The 26,013-nt window shown below is 36.9% G+C and overlaps 1 protein-coding gene across 2 annotated transcripts in view; it reads right to left on the bottom strand.

The window, feature by feature from the left end:
• Positions 1-24,229, bottom strand: part of LOC131154204 (uncharacterized) — a 57,794-nt gene extending 33,565 nt beyond the window's left edge. Inside the window, exons 1-6 of one of the 2 annotated variants that reach the window (XM_058106816.1) lie at positions 23,844-24,229; positions 23,677-23,739; positions 21,844-21,899; positions 15,676-15,756; positions 15,456-15,529; positions 15,061-15,143 (exon numbers count right to left, since the gene is read on the bottom strand). In XM_058106816.1, coding sequence (XP_057962799.1) covers positions 15,061-15,143; positions 15,456-15,529; positions 15,676-15,756; positions 21,844-21,899; positions 23,677-23,739; positions 23,844-24,028 — 542 coding nt within the window. In that variant the 5' untranslated portion in view covers positions 24,029-24,229. The remainder of the gene's footprint in view (positions 1-15,060; positions 15,144-15,455; positions 15,530-15,675; positions 15,757-21,843; positions 21,900-23,676; positions 23,740-23,843) is intronic. The other variant, XM_058106817.1, reaches the window with a different exon arrangement.
• Positions 24,230-26,013: the final 1,784 nt, after the last annotated feature.

The raw sequence follows: 26,013 nt of genomic DNA, 5'->3' as shown, positions 1-26,013 counted from the left end.
GCAAAGGTCCACGATCAAAAGTCTGCATTAGGATAATTTCACTTTTTCCTAGATTCACTTTTAAGCTTGAAACCGCTTCGAAACCAAGGAAGATGCATCTAAGATTAAGAACTTGCTCCAACTCATCCTCACAAAAAATGATAGTGCCATCTGCAAAAATGAGATGGGTTGTTCCTTCCAATGCTACCTCCCTTGAGAAATTTGTCTTCATTTGCATTAGTTATCATGACACTCAAAACTTTCATGACCATTGTAAACAAAAGGAGAATAGGAAGCCACCTTGTCTTAGGCCATGAGATGATTTGAAGAAACCAATAGGGCAGTCATTTACTAGAACCGAGAAAGACGTGGTGGAGATGCACTGATGGATCCATCTGCACCAAGAATCCCCAAAACCCAATCTTCTAAAAATGTACAATAGAAAATTTCAGCTAACATGGTCAAAGGCCTTCTCCATATCCAACTTGCATGCCACTCCTATCTTCCCACTTTAGTGTGCACATCCACAACTTCATTTGCAGTCAAAACAGCATCCATCATTTGCTTAGTAAGAGTGCTGGTACTTTCTGACAACTTCCGAAATTGCATGCAAGCCTACCTGGCAAGACCTTGCATAGGATTTTGTAAAAATTGCCAACCAAATTCATTAGGCGAAAGTCTTTGACATTGCAAGCCCCTAGTTTCTTAGGAATCGAGGAGATAAAGGTTGAGTTAATACTAGACACAAAATTGTAGGTTCTATGAAAATCTTCAAAAAACTCAATGATATCCTGCTTAAGAAGGTCCCAATTCCTTTGGAAGAAAGTCATATTGAAGCCATCGGGACTAGGGGCTTTACCCCCTTGCAACTCTTAAGAGCTCGAACAATGTCCTCTTCCTTAAAAGACCTCTCAAGCCACTGAACTACGGAGAGGCTCAAGTTTCTAAACAAAATGACATCCACTTTTTGTCTCCATCACTTTGGTTTGATGTACACAGCTTTAAAAAAGTTGCAAATGCCTTTATTGATTTCCCCCTTCATCCATCAATATCTCTCCTTCCACTTCTACTCTAGTTATCATATTAAATCTATGGTCCGCATTAGCTGCGCAGTGGAAGAAACTAGTATTTCTATCCCCCTCCTTCAACCAAAGAGCCCTAGATTTTTGCCTCCAAGCCATTTCCTTTAAGGTGATGATCTAGGCAAGATCATTTTTTGAGAGTGAGCCTTCTAGACCTACTTTCCACATTTAGACTCTCCCTAATTTCCTTTGCATCCTACTTCTTAATGTTGCCAAAAAGACTCCTTTTTTAACTCATAATGATGTTGCCAAAAAATTTTTGTTCCACCATTTTTATTTTTCTTTGAGCAATTTCAGCTTTGAGGCAACCACAAAGCTGGCCTTCCCTTCACTTTGAAGCTCAAGCCACCATATTTTGACATGTTCATCAAACCCTTCATGTTTAAACCACATGTTCTCAAAGCGGAAAGGGGTTGACCCCCACTTAATTCCCCCTATGTCAACGAAGATTGGAATGTGGTATGAGACAAGATAAGGGAACACGGATTGGGTAACCATTGGGAAGTGTTCCTCCCAATCAAAGGAAAAAAAGAATCTATCAATCCTTTAGTGAGACCTCGAGTCTGACCACGTGAAAGGGCCACCAATGAGGGGGAGATCGATGAGAGCATAAGCATTGACAAAATAATGAAACTTCTGCATGCAAATAGATTCAGAAGAAGTACCGTTCCTTTCCTGAAGGTAAAGATCATGTTGAAATCACCCCCAATGACACAAGGAGCATAACATTTATTTTTAATTTTCACTAGTTCTTTCCACAAAAATGTCTAGAAGGTGCTTCATCTGGGCCATAAACCCCAGTAAAGTTCCAAACAAAATTATCTTCAGGACTCTTGAACAAACAAGAGACAGAGAAGGCATCAATGGAATGGTCCAGCAATTCCACCACCAGGCAATTCCACAAGATGAGAATACCTCCCACATTATATGTTGCATTCAAGGCAATCCATTTACAATTTGACTTCCCCATAAACTATTGACCAACATGCTATCAATGGAATTCACCTTTGTCTCTTAAAAAAAATATATCATCCCTTTTCTAGTCATTGAGAAATGATCTAATTATGGATCTTTTTCGTTGTTATTAAGTCCCCTTACATTACATGAGAATCATGAGATTAACTTCCTTAGATCAAATTGCCAATCCAGCTACTTCTAGCCTCTCCCATGTAGTACCCTTATGGCATGTCCTAGTTCGCCGAGCAACACTGCCTCACAAAAGACTTTAAGTGCTTTCATTTGAAATAAGTACATACAAGTGACATCCAAATATGCACGTTCTTTCTTTCAAAGACTCCATTTTGTCGTGGAGTGTGAACATAAGTGGATATGCTAAAGTTAGCCATATAGGTGGTAAATTGAGCATTAAAATATGTTCTGGAATTATAATTTTAACGCGTGCAAATGGGTGGATTAAACTGATTTTAATAAAAGAATAAAAGTCATAATAGACATTGAATAACTCATAATGATCTTTCATTTACTAAATCCAATTCATCCTTAAAAACACACAAGAAAGGTAACAAATTAACAAAACCCCACTTAGAATATGTTTAGGATCCAAACATCAAAATGGACTAACAAAGGACTTACAACCCATTTTTTGACTCAGTGAGCAAATGGGGCAAAATAATGCTTTCCCAACAAGACTCGCACTCTAAATTAGATACGTGACTCGGACTAGAACCTACTGCTTCAGCTTTTCCATGAAGGAATGACTAAGTCAACAATGAATTTGAAGGGGCGTAAGCATGGAATAGCAAGCAATGGAAGATGACGCCAAATCAAGTAGTGGAGACCTCCAACTTTGTGTCCACTAATCGTTCTCCTTGCTTTTATATCTTCAATAATGACAGACTTTAGGAAGAATGTAATTGAACAATATAAGGGTTTCATAAGCTTGTTAAAGGTTAAGGGGGAGTTGAGAATATAGAAGATAGAGGATATAGAAATAGTGGAACCCCCTTACAACAAACAACAGTAGTTGATCCACTAACACAATCAAATGATTAGTAGCAGCAGACTCTATAACCCATGGTCTAGAAGATAGGGTAATGGATATGAGACAAACTTCAAGTTTGCCTATATTGAAAAAAAAAAAAAGAGATGCAATAAGGAGACATGCCTAACGCCTTATTATAGAACCTTAGGATATCATCTTCGACATACAGAATTCTCTATTCTCCTAGGGGCAAAATTAATAGTTGCACCATTAGCTACTTGGGGAAAATCCCAATGACGACTAGAAGTGTGACCAAAATCATTCACATAGAGTCCATTTTCATGATATAACTCTACTATGTCCATGTCATACTCTATCACGAAGATGTCCCAAACCACCTTAGGAACCCTACTACAAGGCTACAACAAAAGTGTGTATCCATGTTCCTCTGTGTGATGAATGAACACCATTCTCTCCAAAAACTAGTAGCACCTGAATAAGTTGTGCCAAAGAGGAATGAAGTATGCAAGAATATACATAAGTAAAAGATAGTCATTCTTCATTACCAAGGATCTGTAGTCAAATAGATTCAAATTTAGGCTTCAAACCAGCCATAAGTGAAAAAGAGGGAATTTACTCCACATGAATGCGCTTCATCTTCACAAAGTACTCACCAACACTTTCATCCTTGAAAGCACTCGAAAGGAGATAACTTGTGAGACAACTTACTAGAATACAAGACTTTAACATAATCCTAGATCCACTTACAAGTACCAAGGTGCATATATATTCTACAACATCCTAAGTGAGATTTTCCAACTTACCTAGACTTGTCAAATAAATCTTGATGGTTTTAGATTACTATAAATAGTTACTACCATTCAACTCCTCCTTTCTGATTTGCGAAATGGATGGGGAACAAATTTCTTAGAATTCAAGGACTTCATCCCAATTCCCAAAGAAAATTAGCATAAACAATAGAAAACCAACAACACCATAAAAAACCAAGTATTACCAACAAATAATCATAAGGACGGAGACTTATTATAGATAATCAAGGTAAAAACAAGGCCTAATGAAGCCTCACATGCTGGCACAAGAGGTCATGGTAGTCGGATGGCAATTGACAGATGAGTGAGCAAAGGGGGTTGTCAACGACAATTTTTTGGGGGGTTCACAGATCAGCAAGTTCTTCGGGGACAGATAGTGTTGCTTTTTCAAAAAAAAAAAAAGCTGAAGATGGTCGAACCAAACTTGCAATGATGTCAATGAAGTTTTTGACGAGTCCAATGAAGATTCCAGGTCTAGCTTTGAACATGCACTCCTAGGAAGAGAATCATATTGGTAAAAGGCTTAGCTTTTTGGTTTAGCAGTGGCTTGGCAGTGGCAGCCCTTTAATTGTAGCTGTGATAACATGTTAAAAAGAAAATAAAATGGGAAAAGAGATGTCTGATAACTAGAGAGCTTACAAAATGATTATGTCTCTCACCATATTTATAGTACATCTAACACATAAAAGGACATTCAAGCCCCTTAATGCACAATGACATTATCTTGTAACCAACATGTTTTCACGATGCACATGTTGAGAACTCCACTTGTGAGTTTGTTATACATTGGAAAAATTGAGTGGATGATGGGTGCTTATATACATGGTTGGACCTAAGACCTAATAGGCTTAAACTTTTTGGTCAAATCGGTGTTCACCCATGTGTATTAAGCACACCTATGGACTCCTCCGATATAACAAGTGGTATCAGAGTCGACAGTTCGTAACTCTGGGTGAGCAACAGGCCTGAAAGATGGATCCGAATAGGGTCAAGACGTGAGAGGTAGGATTGGTTCGAAGGCCCACGTGGAATACAATCCGAGACACGTAAGGTGCAGCGATAAAGCCCACTTTAGCAACTGTTGGACAATTAGTCCCATAAGGGAGAAGTTGGCTTTTGTTCAAGGAGGGACAGTTGAAATTCACAAGTGAGGGAGCTTCCGTTCAAGGGGGAGCAATTGGAACTCACAAGTGAGGGGGAGATTGTTGAGAATTCCACTTGTGAGTTTGTCTCACATTGAAAAAAGTGAGTGGATGATGGGTACTTATATACAAGGTTGGGCCCAAGACCCAATAGGCTTAAGCTTTTGGGTCAAGTTGGTGCTCACTCATATGTATCAAGCACACCTGTGAACTCCTCCGATAGTAACAAGTGGTATCAGAGCCGACGATTCATAACTCTGGGTGAGGGAGCGTGTGACCAAGGCCAATAAGGATAATCTAAGCTGTCAAGATGGGTCCAATTAGGGTCAAGAGGTGGGAGGTAGGATTGGTTTAGAGACCCACGTTAAATACAATCCAAGACACATAAGAAGCAGTGGTAAGGCCCACTTGAGCAAACTGTTGGAGAATTAGTCCCATGAGGGAGAAGATGGCTTCCTTTCAAGGGAGAGCAGTTGGAACTCACAAGTGAGGGGGAGATTGATGAGAATTTCACTTGTGAGTTTGTCCCACATTGGAAAAAGTGAGTGGATGATGGGTGCTTATATACATGGTTGGGCCTAAGACCCAATAGACTTAAGCTTTTGGGTCAAGTTGGTGTTCACCCATGTGTATCAAGCACACCTATGGACTCCTCTGGTGCTAACAGCACAAAGGAAGAGTTCACCAAAAAAAAAAAATTTTTTTTTTTTGGACCATATGTTTTTGTCACCTTCTGATTGTATTTACAACTACTTATGATTCTCTTTGAATCTTAGTGTTCTACTGTCCTTGCCCTTTTCCAAATTACCAAGAAACTTTATCCTTCACTACTTATTAGCCTCACTTGTTGAGAAGAAATCTTTTCATATATGGGCTCATAATCAATTGATCATTCACTCGTGTTTCTTTCCCCACTAAGCAATTATACTGCTTGATACATATCTAATGTGTGTCGGAAATTAATTAATTTGTTTTTATTTTTTTATCACGGATGAGACACTTCCTAACATAGCAAGGACACCTCCAAGACACTTCTTGCACCGAACGCAGCATTTTGTTGCCCCCTTTAAATTTGCTAGCAAAATCTCAAAAAAGAGTTGAGAAATCAAGAGACCAGGAGTCAAGGGGTTCTTTGACTTTGGGGCAGTTAGACTTCGAAGTCCTAACGCCATGTGCCAAATTGTAGAGCACCATCAGATGTCCCAGTCCCCAGAATTCCCCCTCTCTGTAAACCCATCACTAATTTGCCTCATATGTTAATCTTCCTTTTTTATTAAAAAATAAAAATTGATGAGACATGCCCATTGCCCACCATCAGCCACGCCCTTGAGTTGTTTTTATTTTTTCTATTGTTGGACCAATGCTATATAGTATGAATGCAGTTGATGATTGCAGAAGTGTAATTTGTAAAATGTGTTTCATAATTTTGCATTAATGGTGCTTATATATCATTTTAAATCAAAATTACCAAAATATTTGCCATCTAAAAGGAAAAACATGCCTAAGTATATATACACATATATATAAATTAATAAATGTATCCTTGATGTGACATGCCCTCCTTTTCTCAAAATTGTTGTATTGTTGTGTCAGTATTATGTCATATTCCTGTCTCGAGTTGGTATTGGTGCTTCCTGGACTTTTGCAAGTGTTGATGGCAAAACTAGATTTTTGTGTACCTTCTTCCAAAACATAATAAAATGGTGAGTCCATGTTTTTTATGTGAATTCATATTGCTTTAGATCATAAGTTTGGGATAATGGCCATAAGGTTAAGCTCCCATCATCAAAACACATGATCGAAGAGTAATGATTCCTAAGAATTGCAATCACTTTGGTATGAAAGTTAGCGATAGTGGCCATGATTCAGTTCCTACAACTTGATTTTCATTACCTAGATGTGACACCCACTAAATTATGGATTAATTAAGATCCTACCATTCAAACTAAATTATTAGGAGTTCATTTATAGTAATTGCTAGATTTCTTTGAACAATAAGCAGCAATGTGTCCATACTCCCTGCAACCTGAAGCATTGAACCTTCCGCATATCCCTACCCTTGCCTTTCCCATGAGTTGCATATGCAACGGCACTAGATGTCATTTTATCTTGCTGAAAAATGACTTGTGTTGCAAGACACTACTCCTCCCAAATTAATTCTCCAAAACACACACCCAATGAAGGAGAAGGATCACGGTTCATCAAATTAGAGCGAGTTGCCTCGAATTCAGGCAGTAATTTCATCAAAAACTGGTCTCTCTTGCTCTATTCATGAACTTCCTGAACAGCAGAGAGAGATGTAGCTGGCACCTTAGCATAAACCATGTCAGCAAATTCATCCCACAAGTTTTGAAACCCAGAAAAATAATCTTGAATGGAGAGATCGCCTTGGGTGTAATTGGCAATCTCATATTCTAACTGAAAACGTCGGGCTATGTTGTCCTAATTATAAACTTTCTTCAAAAATTCCCACATACTTTTAGCAGTCTTGTACGGCCTCAAATATAGGAAAAATCTGAAGCATGGTTCGAAATCGCGGTCGTAGGTAACATTGCGTAATAATGGTCGCGGGTGTTGCGAGATGTGGGCATAACGGTCGTGAGTTTTTTTCACACATGCACAACCATGCCAAAATCGAAAAATAAGCATGAAATTCATTAATACATGATTTTTAATGAACTTTGAAGGCTTTCATTCAACCTACAAATGCTTTTTAATAGGCATTATTTTTATTTTAGAGCGCTGATTACTAAAAAAAAAAACATATTTTTTTATAGTTTATATTACTTTAATGAGAAAAAAGATGTAGAAATGTAATTAAAATGAAAAATCAATTACTTAAGACATAAAATTACTAAAAATGAGTCAATAGACTCAATACTCAATATACACATTAGACATGCATGAATTTAAAAAGTGATTGATATCAAATATCAATAAATAGTTGAAAATACATGCATAAAATATTACAAATTTATAACATAACACATGTCACCACCAAAAAAAATGACGTGGAGGGTCTTCAAAATTTGCATCTGTATCTCGATATTGGGATTGGAAATTATCTCCCCATCCTTGTGGAAATACATAGCTGAATAAACTCAAATTTGCGTCATTTCGTTGTTACTCTTGAAAATGTACTGGTGGTGAAAATCCAACTAATATTGGAAGTGTCTCCTCTTTGACCATATCCTGAATAATGTCCATAAGTTGGGGCTGGGGCTGGCTTTGGCTCTGGGTAGTGTGTAGAAGAAGACTCACTAGATCCTAAGATTCCTAATCCACTAAGATAAAAACGTAAGTCACGAGATGCATAATATGGATATGCTAGTTGAGATCCATATTATTATGATGATAAACCATCTAAACCAAATTCGCCAAAACTACAAACCACACCATATGAATCTTCGGCAGAATCACTAGGGTCACCACGAGCACTCCTCCTTGGTTGTGAAGATTGGTTCCCTGGAAGAATACTAAGTCATGATTTTCAGGTATATCATGCAGTCCATAACGATTAGAAGGATATATATCCCTTACAAATGATGTCCCTATCTCATATCCATAATCATATTCTACACCGCCGCCACCACTACCACCCCCACAACCCCAGCTCCTGCACCACTATTACCATCATCGTCACTTGGTGGACTCAAACCAAGATTGTCATCACTTTGTGTATGTTCAAGGCTTGAATTTGAATTATCATGCATGTTTATTGGTGGTTGATCACCCCCTTCTGCAGTACCACCAACTTCTTCATTTAACCAATTTGAACTGTCCTGACTGTCAAGTAGCGGTGTCTCTCTCTCCTCTAACCATTGATTCAAAGGATCATCTTCTTCGAAAATGTAGTACAAATTGATAGGATTGAAACCATCTTCAATTTCTCATCGGCTTCTTCTCATTATACGTCTTAACTTTAACCTCATGTTGTAATGAAAGAAAACAAGTTTTTGTAGTCTATATACTTTAATGTATTTCTTGTTTTCGTATGGATGAAGCTAACGGTGCTCTTAACTTTAACCTCATGTTGTAATGAAAGAAAACAAGTTTTTGTAGTCTATATACTTTAATGTATTTCTTGTTTTCGTGTGGATGAAGCTAATGTAGTCTATATACATTAGTTCGAAGCTAATGTGATCTGGCTAAGAGCTCTAAATGCTATTCTTTGGAGCTCAGGAGCACACAAGCCATAATGAATCCACCATTCGGCTGCATGAATAATTAAAGAGAGTTTTATGTCAGTATAGCGTATTTTTCAAAAGTCAAATTTGAACATAAAAAGAGAAAATAGAGTCATTCATCCATTATTTAGCTATATAGCCTATATTTACCAGGATTTGTTTGTTTCACTGCCCTTTGAGCCAACGGGGTTCCAAACGTCTCCTGCCTATCTCGATATAGCAACAACTAAAAAAGGATGATTGTGAAATATAATTAATTAATTAGATGTATTAATAATTATTCTAAAAAGTATTACAAAATACTAGAACAATTCATTATTCAATTTAATGGAACCAATACTTACTTGATTAATAGCCCGAATTTGATTATCTATATTAGGTACCAACTTGGTTATCACTTTTTTAACCTCATCCATAACTTCTCTAGCAACTTCAGGCGAAGGTGGGGCACCATAAAGAAATTGTTGGTTCAAAAAATATCCAATAATTAAATTTAGAAACATATTAATCAATAATTTTTTAATGCAACTATGCATAATTTAGAAGTTAAAATAATAAGAAATTGTATTTGATTTACACTTACCAGCAACGTGCAAATCTTGGTGCAATTGGAAACTCCACCGGTTGTCAATAATTTTCCAATAGTCTTTGTAGAACCGGCAATCTTTTTGAATTGCCAACTTTGCCCTATCAATTGCCTCGTATATGAAAGCCATGGTTGGTTTTTCATCACCATCAACCAATTTAAGAACTTTCACTAAGAGTTCCTGTACTTTAATTATATCGGAAGTCTTTTGCCAAAACTCTTTGCCTAAGATAATCTTTTTCGAATCATATGCTGAGCCTAATTTTGCCATCCCAAACCTTGAGTTTTTTCAAGCATCAGATGTAAACATTTCCCTTAATGCTTGTTTATCTTTGACAATAGTCTCCAAAGCAATGAAGTTGGTAGCAAATTGAGTGATGGCAGGGTGATGTAACTCTCTATTATTTGTGAATTTCTTCATGAAATTCACTGTCCATGTGTGGTTGTAAATAAAGGAAGTTATTGTTCTTGCATCTTCAAAGACCTTCTTCACGTTACTTTTCTTACTAATATCTTCAAGAATAAAGTCTATGCAATGAGTTGCACATGTTGTCCAATAGAGATTGGGCCTCTTCTATATTAATAACTTTCCTCCTGCCTTTATTGCAGCTTCATTATCTATCACTACTTGGACAACATTCTCTTCTCCAATTTCTTCAACCACCTCGTCTATTAATCTGAAATGAAATTATAAATTCAATAATTACTACTATTTAATAAAAATATATAAGTTCATAATACTATTTGCATATACAATTAAAATTAAAAAATTACCTGAAATAATATTCAGCTATTCTGCTTGGCACATCAAAGGCATCAACTAATTTATGAAACACGATGTCTCTTTCGCAATAAACTAAAAAGTTTACAATGTGTTTTCTAATTGGTCCTAACCAATCATCACACATAAAGGTTATACCTCTCTCCTTCCAAATTCCAGCAAAAGAAGCTATATAATTTTTCATTTCTTGATACTCTTACTCCAAATAAATTTCAGATACCTCATAGGGTGATGGACCCTTCACTCCCTTTCCAACCTCTACAACAATATCAAGCATAGGATGCATAAATGGAGAGTCAGCTACATTCGTTGTATTCCGATTAGAAATTAGGAGTTTTCCAATTGTTTTTCCTAATTTACTTCTTAAACCTTTCAGTAACTTAATGTTGATTTTTGGTTGTTTTGCACTCTTACTTCTTTCTAAAATAGGATCCATTGCCTTTAGTCTAGCTTCAAGGGCATCGGGATTGATTCATTGTCGTGCTCCAGCTTCTCGACCACTATAAGATCGAGCTCCTGCTCTACTGAAACCACTGGTAGCACCACTGCCAAAGCCACCTCACTCTACATAAATATTACCCCCTCCAGTTGTTCTTGCTCGAAATTTTTGCCTCTCTTCCCACTATTGCTATGATCATATGCTTTCTTGTCGAGCAAATCTCATACTTTCTTCTTCTGAGTCTTCTTCATCGCTCAAATTCTCAAAATCTCCTTTAATTTGGGTTTCTGCTTCATCTTGCCTTTTTTGTTTATCTCTTTTCTTCTCCACATATTGTTATAGATGTTTCATCATTTGTTCTCTTACTTGTATGGTCACATTTGAGCATCCGGCTACTTGACCCTTTTTATGTGCCAAGTGTTGTTTCAAGTGTGTAATACCTCCTTTAATTATCTTCCCACATAACTTACACATAATAACATGTCTATTACCATCCACCGCAGTACCAAAATACCATCCAATATCCTCACTAGATAAGTTCTCATTCCCTCTCTCACGTGGCATCTTGATAGACTTGATTTGATGATCTCTACACAAAACATAGAGAAAATACAAAGTTACAACCTTTATAAAAATAAAAAAAAAATGACAGGTATGATATAATTAGTAATTTAGTAAATATTAAATAGTAAGTACTAAATAGTTCTTCTAATTTTAAATAGTTATTATGTAAAAATAAAATATTATATTTGATTAAAAATAATAAGTAATGCTTATTTAAAATATTTAAATAAACAAAATTATAAAATATTAGATATTTTATTTATTAGTAAAATAAGAGTGTTTATGCATATATTTAAGGGAGGTGTTCTCTTGTTGAAAGGATTTCAATAAATACATATTTTTAAAGTGTGTAAATAATTACAAAAAAATATATTCCTTTTATCTTTAAAAAGATATTTTCATTCTTTTTTATAACTTGATTTTATTTTCATTTATAACTATAAGAAATTAGCATTGTAATTTTAAATGTGAAAAAAACTTTTGCACTACTTTCATTTACATCACTAATAGAGATTCATACAATACAAATTGACTATTTAACTTTTTAAGCATTTTCTCAGTATATGGATTAAAATAATTTTTTACTAGAAATTCTAGTAGTAAAAATTAGAATTATTAATGTATTAACTATTAAGTTAAAATTTTGTTTATTAAGTTATCAATTTTTACTTTATTTGATAACTAAAAACAAAAAATAGATCATGTAAAGATTTTTTTTTACCTAATTTCAAATTTAAGGTCAAAATGATGTTTTAAAACTTAAAAAAATATTAAGAAAAAAGAAATATGCGATGGAACTAGATTTTCATAATTACTTTTCAAAAAAATAAGACAATTAAAATATTCATAAATTAAGAAAATTTTATTTTACAAATGACTATTATTGATTTCTAATTTTTTACTCTATTAAATTACTTTTTTTTAATTCCATTTAACATACATGATACAAGTTACAATTATAACAAAATATAATTTTTTTAAAAGAAAAATATAATGAAAAGTTTAAGTGGCCGGTGGGTGGGTGTTGACTGATTGACTCTTAAAACTTATCTCATACGCTGGAGGGTTGAGAAGTTGAGTCTTGAGAGTTGAGAGTGGAGTGTGCAGCGAGTCTGAGATCGAGAGAGGAGCCTCGAAGGAGTCGAAGCACAAACGGCCGATTACTCCAAGCTCCGAAGCCGAAATTGAAGGGCTGGCCGATGGCAAGTGGCGATGACTAGCAGAGGGAGCTGCTGAAGGGCTATCGGCAACTCGCAGAGGCGGGTGGTTGGGAGAGGGGGAAAGCAGCGAAAAGGCTGGAGGGATTCAGGAATACTGGCAAGCTGTCGGCCAGTGTAACAATCCGTAACGGACCGTTATGAATTGTAACGTTGGGTAACGGCCATTACGGACCATTACGGCGACGTAACGGCCGTTATAGCTGTGAATTTTTTCTGCTCCGCAATATCAGCTCGTATCGGTTTTGGAACCTTCAATTTCCATTACGTAACGGCTGTTACGCTACGTAACGGCCGTTATTTAAAAACATGATCTGAGGATCAACACATCCTAAGATCCATGACATTACTCTAGCATCTTTGACCTTCCACTGAGCCAAATTAGGAAGCTCAGTTGGAGCCAGGTCACTACCATCAATATGGCCCCATAACTCCTTCCCCATAACAAATACGCGGAATTGAAATTCCCAAGTACCATAATTTTTCCCTGTGAACTCGTGAAGCTCACACCACAAGAATCTGAGGTAGTCATGATGCCCGTAACACAACAATAAAAGACAAGACAAAAAAAATGCGAAAAACACCAACCAACAAAGCATAAAGCAGCCCAACCCACAAAGCCCAATACAGCCCAAAAACAATTGACTTAAAATAACCCCTCTTGCATAATACACTAGAAGCAGGTCAAAACAGTCCAACCAGCAAAGCCCAAACACCCCAACGCAAAGAAAACAAGCCCAAAACAATTACCTACCCTAGAAAGAGAAACAACCGTGTGTGCAATACAATCTGTCCAGCACAACCAGCCACCCCAAATCAAGCCTACAGCCTCCAGGTCTCTCAGACAGCTACAAACTCACACCAAAATGTGTCTACAGCACCATAATTATGCCCAGAAACCACTGACCACAAAATTCTCCCAAGAATGTCATGGCAGCACCACCCAAGAATGTCTTGGCAGCACCACAATGACGCCCAAACACTACCGATAGCCACAAAACACACACCACAATGAACCTCTAATGCCTAGAGATTCCCGAAACCAAAGAAAACTGCCTAAGGTGACTCAACAATCCTCACAATCACGAAAGAAATTGACCCAGAAAACCTAATTCAAGTTTCAAGCCCTGACACCATATCAATTGTATTGAATCCCTTCTTTGTGAGGGTTCTTCTCATTATACAGCAACGTTTGAGCTAATTACATGGCAGTTACATGGCTGCAGCTTAATTACAAGGCAGTTACATGGCTGCAGCTAATTATATGGCAGTTACACCTATAATACAAGAAACATGCCATAAATAGTTAGGCTAATTATGGCTTGATATAATCTGACTGACACCCACAAACTAATAAATCTAGGATTACCTCCCAAAGAAACCCCTAAGATAGGTCAACAGTCAATCCAAAACATCGCACCCCATCTCAGAAGACAAGTCTCATGATACACTTAACAGGCACATTAATAACCGCAATACCACACTTCCCCATATTAACCTTAGCTCAGAAACCTTCTAACATGGAGACGACCCAAAATATTCAAGAAAAGAAAACCTATGGTCGTCTAACAAGAAGACAGTATCGTCAGCAAACTGCAGGTGCAAAACCATCACCCCCTTCCTCTCCACTCCCAGCCCTTTCACTAAACCTATATCCATAACCCTGCACCAACCTACTCAAAACATCAGCCGCTAAAACAAACAAAAACGGGGAAAGAGGATCATTTTATCAAATCCCCTTATAGCCTTAAACCAAGATTTAGGCTCATCACTCACATTCATGAAAACTAAATAGCTCACGTTAGACAAGCAACTTCTTATCCATCGGCACTATCTCTCTCCAAAACCCTTCCTCACAAAATTCTTATCCAAGAAGTTCCAACTCACTCTACCGTAAGCTTTCTCAAAACCCAACTTAAAGATGAGCCCATTTTCTTTTTAAATCTAGTTAATCATATTTGAATTCAGCATTCAGCACTTAATTTTTAATTTCACCAAATGCAGCCTTAGAGTCTCATGCTACTGGGAAACCAAGACGAATACAACAGAGCCTTAGTGAGGCTCAAGAACAGTAGAACACTATTGGAATTTGTGCAAAACAAAACTTGATTCCTTATGGGAAACCACAAACTCTTAAAATTTGATTGTAATTCTAAAATTAAAACCAAAAGGAGATATTTTGAATTAAAAAGAGTTATTATCTTCTATGTTCATCAAGATAGTAAAACTCTGACTCCCAAAAATCAAAATCTTTTCATAAGGAATCCTACATGAGGCAATACATATAATCTCCAATGAAAATCTTGCTTACCTAGTCCCAGCGGTGTTGAAAGCAATAGAAAGGGCAGCAGTTATTTCATCCATGGCATCATAAGCCCGGTAAGTGCAACGCAGCTGTCATTCAGAAAGCACTACATTTAGTAAGTATATTCAAAAGGCACCATGAAACATAAATTGAACATAAAATTTCTACAAAGCATAGATCCTAGCAGTAGAATAGATTGACTTAATAAATGGTCGCCTAGGATACACATGGACATGGTGCATAGTGATATACCAGGCCCACCAAAACTCAAAGCAGGTTGATGGACAATTAAATAGCCTATCCCTTTATGTATATTCAAGGTCATTAACAAGATTTTTCTTATGAGTTAAAAAACCAACAATGCCTTTCATGAGAACACATCAGCTATATTGTTTCAGCACCTGGCCTGAAGAAGCATCCCAAAGATGAATAGGGTGATCACGAGTTGTACTTGCAAAGACACAGGTGATTGGATCTGAAAAGTCAAACAGTATTCCAATTACTCTTCAATTTTACAACACTATCATCAGCCATAAATCACTTTTGACTTTAGTAGAAAAAATATATTGTAAAAGAGGAATATCCACTAATATCTTCTCATTATGGAGGGCAAGGATGTACCTGAAGCAGACATGTATGGGTACCAACAGTAGTCATATACAGACTCGCCCTCGTTCACAACAAGATCTGCAGCATATGAATCTGCAGCCACAAGAGTAGCATTATAAGAAGGGCAATAATATGGGGGGGGGGGGGGGGAAGAGTGATTTAAAAAAATAAAAAATAAATAAAAAAATAAGAGCTTAACTAGCTTAGCTGCAAAAGGGGCTTAAAAAATTTAGCATTTTAGCTAGAAGGAAAAAAGGGCAATAATTTTTCTTTTTCTTTTCTTTTTGGGAAAAGAGTTTAACAATGTATATCAAGTTTTAAGACTCCCCCACATGTGCAGCCCAACAGCATGTGGACAGATAAACACATGATAGATACACATCATACACCCATTACCTAAAAGCTTAAGGTTTTAGGTACAGCAATAATCTAACATGCTATCAAAGCTGGTTACCAGAAAGTCCTAGGTTCTAGTCTTGTTGCCAGCATTTATTTTGTGGTATTTAAAATTTTTTTTGTATTCCTAGTAATGGGTGCATCTATTGCAAGTTTAACTCTCTACGTTCTATCAAGCTACACTTGCAGGGGAGTGTTAAAGCTTGATATACATTGTTGGCCCACAAACTGTCAGCTTAAGTTTTTAGGTAAAGCAGTGATCTAACAACTTTGCCTAAAAGGTTAGGGTCGTTTGATATCACTATCAAAAATTACTAAAAAAAAAAAAAAAAGCAAAAATGAAAAACAAAAACCAAAAACATAAACTAAAAACCAAAAACCTGCAACCTATTTGGTTAATATTTGTAAAACTAAAACAAATTAAAAACTGAATTAAAAAATACTCATTTTCGCCTTTAAATCAAATATTATTATAAAATATTATTAAAATAATAATTTAAAAATAATACACATTAAAAAATAACATAATTAAAATAAAATTATTATAATCATTTTACTTAATTGTTATGCTTTCAAACTTTACTTTACAATAAAAATTTTACTATCCATGACAATTGAAAAATAGCAAAAAAATATTTTGTAATTAGCTTAATTATTATTATTTATTTATGAATATTTTTATTTTAATTATATTTAAATTCATATAATCATTTTATTTTAATCTTAATTTAAAAGTGTATTAAAATGAATGATTTAATCCAAAAAAAATCATTTCTGGATACTAAAATTTCTTGCAACAAGTTGCCAAAACAAGTGAAAATCATAAAATTTGGCTTTCAATTTTTTTGCTAATAGGTGAAAACCGACGACTGAAACAAAAAACAAGCAACATAAACAAATACATTTTTATAAGTTGTTTCTTCACTTGCAGAAACAAATATGGAAAAAGAAAACAGCAAGGATACCAAACGGGCACTTAAGTTGTTAGGCTATGGGCCAACAATGTATATCAAGATTTAACAAGTTTTTTAAAAAATAAGAAATTAACTAACTTAGATGCAAAAAAGGGCTTAAATTTAGTATTTAAGCTTACAAATGGAACAAGGTGAAATTTTGTACTTTAGGAAGTTTTGTAAAAAAAAAAAAAAAACAAATTCCTTTCAATTGCTTAGATGTATGTTATATTATTCATTTTATCAGCTGCATGTTAGGATGTATGTTATAATATTCATTTTTTCAGCTGCATGTTATACTCAATTTTCTTTCTTGTTTCTTTACATATAAGAAATCTTTTCCCAAATAATCAAAACTATGAAGACCTCCACAATGATTTATATATGCATCTATTAACATTACCATGCCTTGGCAGGCTCCTTAATTTTGAAAGCACCTGAAAATTTACCTATTTGAAGAAGTTTTTAGACTTAATTACTATGATTTACTTGCAAAAAATGTGAATTTATATAACAGATGTAGAATATCCCAAGACTAAGATGCTAAAAAATGGCAGTCCTTGTGGGGGATATTACAACTTGGGCCCAAGATCAGCAGCCTAGCTCGTACGCAATAAAAGCTTAACTGACTTACTCATGTGGGGCTGTCAGTGAGCCTGGGCCAGCCCAATCAAAGGACCAGACGAGGACCTAAAGCATCTCCATGACATCACTACCCCTGAGGAGGACAAAGTGATAAGGAAGCAACCACCTCAATGGGAGGCTGTCACCCAGCATAGGAGCGCCTAATATTGGTGCAGAGGCTGTCACCTGGCATAAGAGTTGCCTAATATTGGTGCCAAAAGTGGCATTAGGCTGGGTTTTAGAGAATGTATTATGCCCTCAAAGGCATAGGCTCTCACCAAGAGAAAAGATAATCACAGTTCTGTATCCCTAAAATACATTCTCTAAAACCCTAGCTATTGCACCGCACTGCTAACTTGAGCAGCAAAGAAATCTTGCCAAAGCATTTTGCTTGTTTGTGTTATGCAAGAGCCACCCTTTGGCTCTTGGTCAAATCCTCACTGCAACAGAGTGGCACCAATTATAAGGCTGAGCAAGCTTCAAAGCCTCAACATCTGACCATGCGCCACCTCGCACTAGTTGACACAGCACTCTCTTAGAAAGAGACACCACGACAAATCTCATAACAAACATAGGCGACTTCCTCTTAACAGCCCTCGATTCCTTTAAGTGTGGTCACGATGGACCAAATAACACCCTTTGACATTCAAGGGATGCTTGGAGATCTACAGAAAAACCAGAGAATTCCATTGATGGAGCACGACAACCAGCCCTTGATGGGTCACAACAGGAAAGCAAGCTTGATCAAGAATCAGGATTACTAGCCTCATAGTCAGAGAGACAAAGTAAAGAAGAGAAGATTTGCACCAAGAGCTCATCATTGTTCTGACTTCAATAGTTCAATGAATGGTTCAAACAGAGAACAATTTAAGTTAGGAAGAAGATGCATGAGAGTAGGCCAGACACTGACATGAATCAGGTTTGGAGCTCTAATCCTCTGTTCACCAAGGAGGCTATGGTGAAGCACTGAAACCACTACCCAATAAGCTCAAGATGCCTCACATGGAAGCCTATGATGAGACATAGATACAGTGAACCACCTCGACAACTTCAAGGCTCTGATGCTGCTACAAAGAAACTTGGACTCTATAATGTGTCGTACATCTTTGGCCACACTTAATGGATCAGCCAAATCATGGCTGAGATCCACTGTTATTTTGGAATATCTGAACAAAGTCCCTAGTTGTCATCACCATTGTAAGATCCTTAAGCAAGCAACACCAATAGATATGGGAGAGTGCATGGCACAGTACAAAAATATATTAATCTAGAAGAGACGAGAGCAACTAGATGGAACATCATGGGTAGAAGAGAAGAGTGGAAGAACAGGAAAAGAGACACCAGAGCAGAGCAGCCATGGGACATTTGCTTTCAAGTAGACAAGTACAACAACAACACTCCCCCTCAAGCCTCAACATTCGTGTGGCTGGATTCTGATGCAAATATAAGAGATAGTGCATATCAGGTAACCTACTCCCCTAAGGCCACTTTCTCACATTAGATGTTCCAAGCTCCCATAAGGATCACAGACTTGACACAAACAAGTACGTGCCCATATGTGTGTGTGAGAGAGGGGGGGAGGCTGAATCCAAAAAAGTCATCATGAGAGGTTTGTTAAGAATGACACGATAGTAAACCACATGCAAAGGCTTGACTATAAAACTCCAAACAAAGAGCCCATAAAAGGAGAAATTGTTATGATCTTTGGAGGAACAGCCAGCAGAGGAGAAAGTAATTCAGCTCAAGGAAGCTATGCTCAGCACCTCATCCAGACCAAAGGAGTACTTCCAACCAAAAGTACTAGAATAGGCCTGACAGCCTCCCTTCGCAAAAGATGACCTGTGGATCCAAGTGCCGCATGAGGAAGCCTCAGTTGTTATAATTATCACTCAAGGTGCGAATAATTTTGATTGATAACAAAAGCTCACTAACATATCCTCTTCCTCATTGCCTTTAAAGAGATGAAGATCGAGAGGGATTGATTGAAACCTTCCAGAACTCCCAACCAGGAAACAAGTAAGGACATAACTCCCAACCAGGAAACTAGTAAGGACACGGAGGGTTCAAGCTGCAGCACATAACCATTACCTTGCAGCTCTAAGGGGAAAGCAAAGGTTAATGAGGCACTAATGGCGAATGACTAGGATACAAGGAATGGGCATTCAATGTAAAAAGGAAATTCAGAGTAGGAGCAAACCTGTAATCACCTCTAGAGAGAAGCTTTAGGGAAAGAAGTGCAAATCGAAACCAAATTACAACCCAGGCTAAGGAGATTACTGATGCAGCTCCTTGGGGCCTACCCTAACATGTTCACTTGGACTACTGTGGAAGTGCTTGGGATTGAGCCTCAAGTCAAGGTTCGAAAGTTTTTTGATTGATCGGGAAAAAGGGGAATTCATTAAAGGGCATCAAGGGGATGCCACCCATGTACAGAACTGCAAACTCTTACCTGCTGTGCAGGAAAGGGAGAAGGCTTTTTCATCTCCTCACTAGCATGGATTCCATTTCAAGCCCATAGCTGGCCTTCCACTGTTCTAGCAATAAGCCACTGACATGTGACTGAGGAAATGGCCAAGTTCCAAAGGGCTTTGGAGCAGTGTGAGAGGATGTGATCAATAGATTCCGCACATTCAAAACACAAGAAGCACCTGTTCACAAGGGTCAGCACCCTTCCTTGAAAGTCTCCCAAAGTAAGACTTTTTCCAAAAGTTGTCTTCCAAGCAAAGAAAGCAACTTTAGCAAGGGCTGCTATTTGCCAAATGGGCTTCCAAATAAATTTGTTAGAAAATTAGGTGATCACACGGCAAAATTGGAGACTATTGAGGTGCTCAAAAAGTGTAAACTGAAGCTCAATCCAGGTAAATGTGCTTGTTTCTTCTAGAAAATTTCTTGGTTTTACGAAGGCCAACAAAGGTACGAAAGCAAAACTGGAGAAGAATCCAGCCCAAACTGACCTCAATCAAAAGAGATTCAAATCTTCAACAGCAAGAATAATTGCACTTGGTCCATTAGTTGATCTGTGACCAAATCAACCAAATGGTGTTTATCGTTCTTCAAGCTTCTCAAGGGCTTGAAGGAGTTTTGCATGAGGAACGGGGCATGAAAAAACTTTCCAGAGGAGAACCTCAAGCTGCCCCCACAAAGCCCCAACCTAGAGAAGAATTGTTTCTCTATACGCCCATATTCAATACTGCTCTAAGTTCAATGCAGGTTTAAGAAGAGGGGTCGCATTCAAAGACCAATCTACAACACTAGTAGGATCTTACAAAGAGCATTTCAGAATTATATCAACCCAAGAATGTAGCTTCCACAACTTGGAAGCTTCATTGTTACTTCCAAGCACATTGGATTATATTCCTTATCAATCAGCCCTTAGGATAGATCCTGTGAAAACTCTGGGCCAAGCAGGCTGTCAAGTCTCAAGTGGTCAGTAGAATTAGGGGAGCTTGATATTCAATATCATTTATGCGACCCACAAAAGGGCAAGTATTGGCTGACTCTATTGTTTAACTACTTCTTCTAGAGAAAACCAAGGGACAAATGACTACGTGGGAGAAAAGGATGTTTTAGACCTTGAAGATTCTGTATGTCAACAGGTCATCAAGCTCCAACAGCAGCAGACCTGGACTAACCTTGAGCTCATGAGTGGAAGCCTCCTCCTCCTGATTGTCTGGAGGTTTCTCTATCCATGGCTCAAAATTAACTAATGGTGGTGCTGCTCTGCTTAAGCTAAGCAGAGAGCTTATATTTTTCAAGACTTTCCTAGGGGACTATCTTCCTCGCTCATATGTTTTGGATTTTCATGTGTTATACTGTATTGTTCTCTTAAGTTCCTGGATGAAGATCTCCACCACAAAACCTGTGTATTCACCACAAAAGCAGCACATGGATGCACACACATACACACAAGCAAGACTTTCTTATACAATTTGCATAGGTGTTACCAAAAAAACATAATAATACTATTGTATCAAAATGAGCTATCAACAGAAGTTCTAAATTAACACAAAATTTCTTAGACTTGACAACAAATTTTAGTATTTGTCATCAGAAAACTGTCAAATATGTTGCATTTCATGAATATAAAAGGACCACAATGTCAAATAATATTAAAGTAACCCAAGATACCAGGATACCAAATCGCCATCATAAAATAGAACTAGGGAGTATGGACCAGATGACCTTGCATGTCCGAGTACAAACTTACCTTCATCAGCAGCTAAAGAACAAGCATTTCCATGGCAGCTACTTACGCTATCTGGTCTGATGAAGAAGAAGGTGCAGAATGATAAGAATACCTCATAATGTCACAAGACACGCCAAATAAAATGCCATAATGATATCAGAAGCACTAAAGCAAAATGCATCACTGCTGATCAAGACATTTGAATCCTTGATTACATAATTCAGAGCCTCTATCATAAATGATGATATCAGAAACAATATGATGAAGTCAATCAACAAATTTTGAACAGGGATGAAGTCACAGCACAAAAACTCATTTCCAACCATAAAATTGCATTGGATTTCTAACAATCAGGACGGAGAGAGAGAGAGAGAGACATAATTCCCATTATCCACATGTAAAAGTCACGGGTTTAAATTATTGATATCACTACATCCTACTATTAAAAGCACTTATCCTGCTAATTCAACATGCTTAAGGTACAGGTTAATAGAGATATATAGCTCCATAACTCTCAACACAAGTGTGCAGCAATCTTGACATGCGATATGATACTAACATATGCAGAATCACAACTCAACCATTGTGTTGAACTTCATATGAGTTTCAGCATGTTTGAACATAGTAACTATCCATGATAATGAGGTGTATTCAAAGCAAACATTCTTTTTTTACTTAATTTTTTCCTTTAAAAAACCACTATATGCTGAGTATTATTTGATATTAGTAGTTTCAAAATTTTTCATTTAAGACACAGCACATTCAAAGTTGCCCACAACACAGAAATTCAGTCTGGGAAATAAGAATGGGATCAGAGTCTAAAATGCAGAACATCACGCTACAAGTGGACTAGAGCCCTAAATTTTAGGATTTTAGGGAGATGATGAAGAGTTGTGTGTATTTTTCTAGGAAATATAAATTTACTAATTCTACAAAATAGTTGATAAATTATTTTAATTTTAAATTTGTAGCACCGCAGCTAGCTTGGGTGTTAGCATTCCCTCATAACCATGGGCACGTACATACACACACACCCACGAATAATACCATGCGAAAATCTTTAGGCCTAGATGTGTGATATGTCTCTCAGATCCATAAATTTAAAAGATCCACATATTGTAAACCACCCCATAAACTCCAAAGTCTTAAAGTAGGAATGATTGCAATAATAACAAAATGAAGATGGCATATCAATATATCTATGTTTGAAAAAATTGACTGACAACAACAAACATTTAAGATCCAAGAGCTATTAATAGCTTGATATACTAGTCAAGCTTTTAATTAGATGAATATTTATTTTACCAATTTTCTGGTTTGAACTTTTCCTGACCTTCAAATTCTCACTATATTTATGAAATAATTTATAATTTATATTCATTCTTACGAATGTCACTGTGTTTTGGCTGACCCCAAGTCATGAGATACACAAAGGCTATCGACCAATGAGAAAATCAATGAAGACCCATGCTTAGAACTGCAATGCTGCAGAGTTTGATCCATCGTTTTTGAATTTTAAAGAAACAAAAGATGGTTCCAAGGATGACGCACTCGAGCCGTCCGTGCAAAGAAAAAGAAAAATGTCTCCTTTTTTAGCATTCCTCTCACTGATTTCTGAATAATCGGACAATCTGATTCGCATGAATCAGCCCACGTCTTCAGCTCAAAGCCAGCATTCCAAAAAAATATCCACCTTTTGTAATTTTTAATTTTCGTAACATGGATTGCGTGACAGGGATCCAGAGACTGAGCGTGATGAGTTCATTACAGTGAAAGTTAGTCGTGTTCAAGTCTGAGTTCTTCCTCTAGCCTTGGTGGTAAATGAAGCAGCTGAAAGCACAAACCGGAACTCACAGTGTGAAGACCCGAAGAGTGTTGTCTTCAGAGCTTGTAAGGAAACACGACCCATCAGGAGACCTGTACAAACACGGCAACAACAACGAAAAAAACTTCAACACAGCAAAGATTTCGAGCAATCTTGAAAAACCCAAAAATGGGGTTTAATTAAAAAAAAAAACTACCATTTGACGCCCTTGAGAAAATTGTTAGGGTTTGAAGCGGTCCTGAACTGGTGGCAGAAGTGGTAGGCTCTCGCCGGCGGAACATTGAACCGCCAGGAAAAAGTTGGTTGGGTGGACTCTGTGTCTACGGCGGTACCGTCAGTCGAAGTGGGTTGCTGCTGCTCTTGCTGTTCCTCCTCCCCCATTGCCGACGACCACAGCGGAAGCACTGGGTGAGTCGGAACAGCACTGGATTAACCTTGTGGGGGATTTTTGAGATTTTGTTATTACCGCCAAAAAGGATTCGGGGCTGCTAGCGCTAGCACCGGCGGCGTGACTCCATAAAACCGGTGGCTGCCAGCTTATGTGGTTTTTTCAAGCGTGCGAACTTCTGATACGCCTATTCTTTGAACAGTAACCTTATAAAATGACTTTTTTTTAAATTAAATTATTCATTTTATACACTTTTAAATTAAAATAAAAATTAAATAATCACACGAATTTTAACTATAACTAAAAAAATATGCATAAATTTCAAAAAATAATAATAGAGTCAATTACAAAATACTTTTACTATTTTTTAACTGTCATGTCCAATAAATTTTTAGTGTAAAGTAAATTTTTAGAAGTAAAATAATTATAATAAATTTTATTTTTATTATATTAAATTTTTTTAATGTGTATTATTTGTAATTTTATTATTTTAATTATATTTTTATAATATTTGGAGTCGAAGATGAAAATGAACATTTTTTAAATTAAGTTTTAAATTTGCATTAGTTTTATAAATATTAACCAAATAGGTGTTGGTTTCTAGTTTTTAATTTCTATTTCTAGTTTTTGATTTTCGTTTATGGTTTTTGTTTTTCTAATTTTTTGACAGTGATACCAAACGCCCCCTAAATTTATCCTTTTAATTTATTTGAAAATAGACAATTAGACTTACCTAACATTTTTGGCTTCAAGTATGCTCTGTGCTTGTCTCCCTAGAGGATCCTGCACATAGAAAAGTTTGTATGGTCGCTAATGTGCCAAAGTTTTAAGTTCAAGGGGCTCCTAACTCTGTGTGGTAATAAAGCCAAGTTCTTACTTGGAGTCCAAGAAGTTAAGATCATGGAGGTGATTACAAAAGAACGAGGTACAAATAGAGAGTAGGGAAATCTACAAGCATGGAATCTTTTCCACAAAGCTCTCAAATTACTCCGACAAGACTTTTTTCTTCCATCTCCCTCTCTCATTCCATTAAGAAAACCACATCTTCCAAAATCACTAACCTTGTTGAATATTCCTAACTCAGCCCAAATTCAGGAAACCTCTCTTCCTCTTATAAACCCTTACAATATTTTCAGGAGAAAGAAATCTCTCGTAAGACAAGTTCGTACTCTCCTCATATCTCATAACAGACCCCATGTCAAAGAATACGTTCAAACCACCGCTCTTGACAAGTGCCTTATTCTAGCTTCTGCTAAGGAGCAATATGTCGACCTTAAGCTTCATCAAGACCTGATCAACCAATGGACCAAGGAAGGACATATGCACCTTCATTTTGGGGCGATTTGACTCCTTCTTACCCTTCATGGTCGTAAAGGGCTTCCTGTAATAGTCAGGATCACTCTTCTCAATACCACTTCTCTCACCACCCTTTAAGCTGGTAACGTTTGCCTCATCTTCTTTCCAAATTTCAATATTCCCCTAAAATATAAAAATCTAAGGAATTGTATGAAGGTCCAGCTACAGATCACCGGAGCTCCACAGGTTGCCTCTGCATATATGGCTACCCTTCATCACCAGTTGATATATAGACTTCAAGATCATGTTATTGGTCTCCCTCTCCCAAGTCAGGGCACAGATACTATTTTGATCACTGCTGAACGGGAAGAAGACGTACCTACCATTCCTCAGATCCCGACACAAATTCCTAAAGAAGAATTAAAATGATTTATTCCCTTAGAATGGATCTCCAGTTATGAACAGCTTCATCAACAGGCAGCACCAATCCATCTTTCGAATTCTAAGTTCGAAAGGCTCTCTAATGGGACTATTAAAACAATCTACAAGCTAGCGGAAACTACTTCAGCAAGCACTCATCCTGTCTTCCAATCTTTAATGATAAAGTCAGTCACTTTTGAAGACAAAATTCCCATAAGCAAGGTAAAAGTTGATGGAACACCCATTTACACTGACAAAATTA

This window comes from Malania oleifera, chromosome 4 (assembly GCF_029873635.1).
Source record: "Malania oleifera isolate guangnan ecotype guangnan chromosome 4, ASM2987363v1, whole genome shotgun sequence".
In the NCBI taxonomy this organism is placed as follows: domain Eukaryota; kingdom Viridiplantae; phylum Streptophyta; class Magnoliopsida; order Santalales; family Ximeniaceae; genus Malania; species Malania oleifera.
The sequence above is the reverse complement of the archived record's forward strand: the minus strand, read 5'-3'. Positions and strand labels throughout refer to the sequence as shown.